Genomic DNA, 8,215 nt, shown 5'->3' on the forward strand with positions numbered 1-8,215 from the left:
TCCTAACTCCAAAACTCATCTCCTTGGGTGTGGGCGCGCCCTTGCACTAGTACATCAAGAAAATTATGAAGTGGTATGATGTGTCTCCAGTACAACTGTCCCCAAACTCATAGAAGCTAGCATGGGCCTTGTATATTATGTATCATAATTTGGGGTTGGGTGCGCCCTCCATGAAAGAATTCAGCTATTTCTTCAGCATCAGGAAGTCTATCCCAGGCTACCACTTCTTGGTTTTCAACAAATGGTTGAACGACAAAGGGTTTAATGAAGGTAAAATCATCCACAAGCGAGACTGGAAGGAACCATTCTTCTATATTTATAACGTGAAAAGGGCCCGCGTACACTTCAATCTAGAGCCAAGTAAGAAACATCAACAGGACGCGTCCTCACTTTAAGACGCATTTTACTTCTTAATTTCCTTCTTTGTTCTGATTTTGACATCCTCGTTTCTTATTTAGATAAAAGAACCCAAAAAGAGCTAACGGGAAAGAGAAAAAAGAGAGCAGAGAAGGTGATGGCATACACTGAGAAGCACTTTAATCTCAAAGAGATGATTACAGAAGTCAATCTTAAAAAGACTGGGGCATTGTCCGAAAGGGTGGGTTCCATTTATAAATACCGTGATTTTTACAATGGAAAACCCATCCTTATTGCTTCTGAGAAAGCTAGAGGGCTTAATGCAACAGAACTTGTCCAACTGGACATCAGTAGACAAGTGAACTTAGAGAAAGGTAAAAATCATTAGGGATAGGACGCGTCATACGTCTATGACGCGTTATGCATAAGTTTTCCCTTTCTCTTACATGCATAACTTTAACTTAATCTGATTTACGGACGTTTCCCACATCCGTGTTTTTGTTTTGGGCGCGCCTTAGTATTAGGGCGCGTCTACTTATAATATTTGTGACTGTTGTTGTTAGTTTGTCACTTACACTTTCCTCATAGTCCATGTTATAGTTGATGTGTCCTCTAGATAGGACGCGTCATCGTCGCCTTGTTTGACATATATACATGCATTCTTCATGCCTTTACATGCATTTTTCTTGACATATATATATGCATTGACAATCTATGCGTCTTGCTATCAGGACGCATCCTAGCATCCCCTATAGTATTGTTGCATTGCATAGTTTTCACAGGGTATGCCATACCACACAAGACGCATCTACATTACTCGGCTAATGTTTTTCCATGTTTATGTCACATATATGACTTCTCTTCCAAAAGGATTTGCTATTGGGGCCACTAAAAAGCTGAGAGCCAGGAAGCAAACTCCTGTTAAGCCTGATCTAAAGGTTAAAGACCCCTTGCCTGCTGTCACTCCTCCTCCTCCACCAAAGATCATTGACACCACAGTGTCAGACATCCCTGATAAGGAGGACGTGCCCTTAAAGCATTAGAAGACAGTGCCAGATGAGCAATCCTTTGTTCTCAGATATCTGGGCACGTCCTCGGCTGGCGATTTCACTGAAGATGAAGTTCGAGGCTGGACTTTCAGGACAAAAGAACAAACATAGCAAGGCATGGTGAGAGCCGCAGCCGAGCTCCACTTGCACGCTATGCAAAGTGCCAACATGGCTGCTAGACTCAAGGCGCGTCTTTCTGTCACTGACACTGCTAAAAGCTAGGCTGAAGACAAAATCAAACTTTTGGAAAAGAACACTGTTTTGCTTATCCAAGAGAAAGATGCTGAGATGAAGCGGTTGCAGGAAGACAGGACACATCTTGAGGGTGAGAATGCGCTACTGGAAGGTAATGTTACCTCTGTGGAGAAGGCTATGGAGAGTGTTATAGCCTTGAATTCCACCATGCAACTAGAGCTGGACACTTTAAATGATGACAGGTTGCATGGATGGAAGGAAGAGAAAAATTGGTTTACCAGAATGGTTTTGCAGTTGGGTTTGAAGAGTGGTGTTCTGGGTTCATAGCCAATGATCCAGAATACACTTTTTTCAAGTTCGATGAGGACACCCAGAAGTGGGTAAATGATTTCAGAATCAGGGCTGCAGATTTCATCAAAAACAAGAGGATCATCCTTGGCTTGGAATAGGATGACGCGTCTCCAGTGCCTTCTCCACTTCAGACTCAGCCTCCTCCTCCAAACAACCAGGACAAGCCCTAGGACGCGCCTCCTGCCTAGGGCGCGTCTTATGTTTATTCATGAACTTTTTATCTAAACTACTTTAAGGGTGCAGGCCCTTTCAAGCCTTGCAAGTTGTAATGATTATATTTAAACTTCGTTTGTTTGTACTTTTCATGAGATTTCTCTCCTTTAATTATCTTCATGCATGTTGTGTTTTCCTGACCATCTTCTTTACCTATAGTGGGCGCGTCCTACGCTAAGGACACGTCGCCTTTTAGATCTTGTTGTTATTTCCTTTATTATTACAAGCTAAGTAGATGTCCTGCAAGGGCGCATCCACATTTGAGGACGCATCTTCGTTATGTGTTAATTCTATTCCAACATCATACTCCATAGGGCGCATCCCGCTACTTTGGCGCGTCTTCATTAATCCATTTACTCAGATTATTTTGAATTTTCTGGATGGTATATTCTTCCCAAACACGATATCATGCTGTACTTTTGTATTTAGGTAAGGCACAATACATGAGGGGCGCGTCCCAGTTTTTTTACGCGTCTATCCATTATTTTTGAAGATAATATTTTTAACATATCAGGCTGGTCGCGTCCTTAAAATGACGTGTCTTTGTTTTCCAGTCATGGGACACAAAAATTAAAGGAGCATAAAATTAAAGAAACATCAACCAGGATTGCTTGGGCGTGTCTTCAGCCCTAAGATGTGTTCTAGCTCTATTATTATTTGAGTTTTCTTATAATTTCTACCTTGTTCCTTTGTAAATATAAGACTACCTCTCAGGGCGCGTCTTGTGATTAGGACGCACCATATAACCAAGAAAAACTTACAAACAAACAACCATTGGAAATTTTTCAAAGCTTTTATTAATAATACGCTCTGATGTCAAAAGTGCACCAGTCCCACGACTACTATGCTATGTGGGGAATTTATTCGAAAAAATGATCCTTCAACTAGTTCTAAGGTAAGTAGTACATGCACTACCCACCTAGGCTAAGAGAAATTTTACTGCTTCTAGTCTATAATTTGGGCACAACCCTATATAATGTAATCATGATAGGTAAGGGGCCAAAGCTGCGCCTTACTGATAATACTTTCGAAGATGTTCTGCGTTCCATGCTCGCGAAACCAGCTTTCCTTCCAAATCCTCAAGATGATAGGTCCCCTTCCACAAGATTGCTTTTATCTTGTACGGTCCTTCCCAATTAGCTCCAAAAACTCCATGCTGGGGGTTCTTTGTGTTTGGCATCACTTTCCTAAGTACCAAATCTCCTACGTTCAGCAACCATCCCTTTACCTTCTTATTGTAATACCTTGCAGCACGCTGTTGATATGCTGCAAGCCTCAGCTGGGAATTTTCCCTTGTTTCTTCCAAGAGATCCAAATGAAGCCTTTGATTAACCTCTGCATCTTCTTCCGTGTAACGATCTCTACGAAACGACCCTGAGCCAACTTCTACAGGAACCATAGCTTCATAGCCGTAAGTCGGCATAAACGGAGTTTCCCCCTTAGTAGATCGCGGAGTAGTGTTGTAGGACCACATCACTTTTGGGGGTTCTCCAGGCCAATTCCCTTTGCGTTCTTCCAGTTTGGTCTTGAGGGTATGCTTTATTATTTTATTGACAGCTTCTATTTGCCCATTACTTTGAGGATGATAGACCGCTGCAAACTCCTTCTTAATTTTCAGATCCTCACATAACTGCCGCAACTCCTTGCTCTCAAACTGCTTTCCATTGTTAGAGACAAGTTTGTAAGGGATACCAAACATGCACACGATACTGTTGAAGACAAAGTCTTTAATTTTCTTTGTGGTGATAGTTGCGAATGGCACAGCTTCTGCCCATTTGGTAAAGTAATCAACCGCAACCACTGCATACTTGACATCTCCTTTAGCCTTAGGTAATTCCCCAATAAGATCAATCCCCCACATGGCAAATGCCCATGGGCTTACCATAGGTGTCAAGAGCGTCGCTGGCATAGATGAGTAATTCATAAAGTGTTGGCAGGGATCGCATGCTCTAACGAAATTCACAGCATCCTCTTTCATCATAGGCCAATAGTACCCTTGGCGTAAAACTTTCATCACCAACGAGTTACCCCCGAGTGATTACCACAAATCCCTTCATGTACTTCCCTTAAAATGTAATTCCCTTCTTCTTCATCGACACATATGAGCAACGGTTGATTGAAGCCTCTCTTATACAAAACTTCATCATACATCACTTACCTTGCAGCCTGGTAGTGGAGCCGTCGAGCCTTGAACTTATCTCCGAGAAGTGCTCCCTTGTGAATATAGGCAAGAATGGGCGTCATTCATGTTTCCTTGGGAGCCTCATCTACTTGCATCGCCTCTACCTCTGGGATACTGAGAATTTCCTGGATTTCTAAGGGTATAGATCCCAACAACACACCCTCCTATTGGGACCCCATTTTTTCCAGGGCATCCGCTTTCCTGTTCTTTTCCCGCGGTACACATTCCAGCCTAACCTCTTTGAACTTTCCAATCAGGCGCTACGTGCACCTCAGGTATAATTCCATCCGTGGTCCTCGAGCTTGAAACCCCCCATTCACCTGGTTTACCACCAACTCTGAGTCGCTCTTTGCAATTAGATTCCGCACACCCATTTCTAAAACAATCTTAAGGCCATCAATCAATGCCTCATATTCCGCATCATTATTCATTGCATAAAATTTGAAATGGATTGCACTCATCAGATGATGGCCTTCCGGAGACACGAGCACTATATCTGCTCCTCCATTGTTAACCGCCCCATCCACATGCAAGATCCACCAGGGATGTGGAAACTCCTCTAAAGATTCGTCAATATGAGGGGGATGCAACACTACTAAAACCTTATCATCAACCGCGGAATCAAATTCCAACAAGAAATCGGCCAAGGCTTGTCCCTTAATTGCCGTACGGGGCATATATTCCAAGTCAAGCTGTCCTAACTCCACAGCCTATTTCAACATTCTCCCCGATGATTCTGGTTTGTGAAGAACTTGCCGCAGATGATATGCTTTACGAACTTTAATTCTATGGGCCTGGAAGTATGGGCGTAGCTTCCTCAACGCAAGGATCAAGGTATAAATAAGCTTCTCCATATTCGTATAGCGATTTTCAAAATCATGCAATCGCTTGCTCACATAATATACCGGTGACTGTTGCGCGTCTTCTTCCCTTAATAGCACAGCGCTAATTGAATACTCAGAAACTGCAAGGTATAGGATTAGGGATTCTCCATATAATGGTTTTGACAATATAGGAGGGTTCCCCAGTTGTTCCTTGATTTTCCTAAAAGCTTCCTCACATTCTGGTGTTCATACAAAGTCCTTCCCTACCACTTTGATCACCTTAAAGAATTCTTTGCACCTATCGGATGATTTAGAGACAAATCTGTTAAACGCGGCGATCCTCCTAGTTAGACTTTGCACCTGCTTCATATTGGTGGGAGATTTTATATCCAGCAGTGCTTTAATCTTTACAGGGTTAGCTTCTATTCCTCTGTGATTGACGATGAACCCAAGAAACTTGCCCGACTCTACGCCGAACACACACTTTTGCGGATTCAATCTCATGCGAAAGCACCTTAGAATGTTGAACATTTCCATCAAGTGCTTGACATGATCATTTGCCTCCTTGGATTTTACCAACATATCATCCACATATACCTCCATGGTTCTCCCAATCTGATTCTTGAACATCATGTTCACTAATCTCTGGTAGGTCGCGCCTGCGTTGATCAATCCAAATGGCATCCCTATATAGCAGTATAGTCCTCTATCAATAATGAAGGATGTATGTTCCTGATCAGGACCGTATATGGGAATTTGGTTGTAACCGGAGTATGCATCCATAAAGCTTAACAAGGCATGCCCTGTCGTCGCGTCAACCAGCTGATCAATTCATGGGAGGGGAAAGCTGTCCTTTGGGCAAGCCTTATTTAGATCTATGAAATCTACACATGTCCTCCACTTCCCATTCAGCTTTTTCACAAGCACTGGATTCGCGAGCCACTCGGGGTAGTAAGATTCTTTGATCAACCCCACTTCCAACAGTCGGTCCACTTCTTCCTTTAATGTTATCGCCCTTTTCCCGCTCACCGGGCGACGCTTTTGTCGTATGCCCGTACAATTAGAGAAGATGTTCAACCGATGACACATTACCCCTGGGTCAATTCCCACCATCTCTGAATGTCTCCATGCGAAGACATCGAGATTTTTAACCAAAAAACGGGTAAGTCTTTCCCTCATTGCATCACTTAGCTGAGATCCCACCTTCAAAACCTTGCTTGGGTCATCCTTGTCGACCGGGACATATATTATGTCTTCGGCCGGCCCCGTTTTCTCGGCAGGCATAGGGATCCTGGGATCCAGATCAAAATCAAAGTCTCGGGGTCCTCGACCTCCATTCTTGCATCCGAGGGCGTGTCCCAATGTGTGGGAGCATCCACCTCAGAACAAGGCATGGCTTTGTGCAATGCAGGTGTGGAGGGCACGTCCTTGTTTTGAGGAGCATCAACCTCAATTCCATTTTCACTCTTCAAGGGCGCGTCCTCGTTTTGAGGAGCATCCACCTTGAGGCTACTTTCGAGACTTTGTAAAATCTCACTTCTTCCTTCCAACTTTTCTCCATTAACCTCCTTTTGCATGATCCCTTTTGTCTGATTCACCACGATTTCTTCCACAATGCGGATCCTCGAAACATTCCCCAGCATCAAAGCAGAGGCTTTGGTGGCATGATTTTCTTCTTCCTCTGGATCTTTCACAAAATAATGGGCAAGAACCTCTCCACTTGGTTTTGTCTGAAAATCTGCCGCATCTTCAAATAGATGCCTTTTCCCTCATACCTTCTCCTGCGAAATTCTTTAACAACCTTGTGATAGCAGTCGCGTGATTCGTACTGTGACCCTCTCAGACTACCCACTCCGTTTGGTGTTGGGAACTTTATCATCAAGTGATGTATCGAGGTTATCACCCTGAACGCCCACAACTAAGGTCTGCCTACCAGCACGTTATACGCGGAGTCTTGATCTAGCACTTTGAAATCTATCATTTGGGTGACGGATAGAACTCCTTCTCCAAGCGTGACTGGAAGCCTAACAGAACCCATGACTCTCACTGCCTCTCCAGTAAAGTCGTAGACGTGTGCATCTGGGAAACCCAATTTTTTGTACGTGCTGTTATACAGGATGTTCGCAGAGCTCCTGTTGTCCAAGAAGACTCGATGCACGTTCATTGCCCCAATAAGCATAGTTATTACCAGTGCATCATAATGAGGATGATGTACCCATATTGACTCTCTTTCCCTGAACGTAATGTCAGCTGATTCCCCTTTGAATATTTTCAGAGGCCTGACTTCCAAGCTATGAATGTTGGTGAGTGGCGGGTGTCGTACTTCTCTCGTATTTCTTTCTAACGCCCGATTACTATCGCCAACAAACGGGTGTCCCCCAAATATTGCTCGAATACTACCAGCTCTTTGGAACTTAATTTCTGCTATCTTTTCAACGTCTTCCCCCCGTGGGGGCTTCCTTTCATCTTTCCCCTTGTCATCTCTTCCTCTGCGTCGTTTAACCTTATCAATCCACTCACCTAGATATCCAGCTTTGATCAATTCTTCAATTTCATCTTTTAGGTGACGACACTCGTGGGTGTCGTGGCCAATAAACTCATGGTAGTCATAATATTTTTTCTTGTCCCTACTTTGCCGTGAGGTCAGACGGTCTGGTTTCTTGAAAATTCTTCTGTCCTTATTCACCTCGAAGATATGGTCAATGGATGCCGCCAGCGGGGTGTAATTTCTTACCCTCTTTTCACAATTTGACGGTGGACTCCATTCTCTCCGCGTGTTCATGGTGTTAACCCTTGTAACACCCCCAAATCCGGGGTCGGAGATCCAGGTTGTCACGAGTTGCATTTCCCTTAATAACACTTAATCTTAATAAACAACCAACTATTGCGTACTGTGAACCCCACAATATACATACATACCACAAGTTATAGTCTCAGAGATGAATACCAAAAATAACACAAGTCATTTTATTCCACAATTATAAGTCATTACACCTCAAAGGGTTTCTGAATAAATTTACATATTCTTTGCCATTATTACAATT

General features: G+C 43.4%; 1 protein-coding gene across 1 annotated transcript; it reads right to left on the minus strand.

Annotated features, from left to right (window-relative positions):
• Window positions 1–7,089: 7,089 nt before the first annotated feature.
• Window positions 7,090–7,953, minus strand: LOC141701558 (uncharacterized). Its single transcript, XM_074505189.1, has one exon. It carries the CDS (start codon window positions 7,951–7,953, stop codon window positions 7,090–7,092), a length of 864 nt encoding a protein of 287 aa, XP_074361290.1.
• Window positions 7,954–8,215: the final 262 nt, after the last annotated feature.

The sequence above is a fragment of the Apium graveolens genome, unplaced genomic scaffold (genome assembly GCF_009905375.1).
Source record: "Apium graveolens cultivar Ventura unplaced genomic scaffold, ASM990537v1 ctg406, whole genome shotgun sequence".
Classification (NCBI taxonomy): Eukaryota; Viridiplantae; Streptophyta; class Magnoliopsida; order Apiales; family Apiaceae; genus Apium; species Apium graveolens.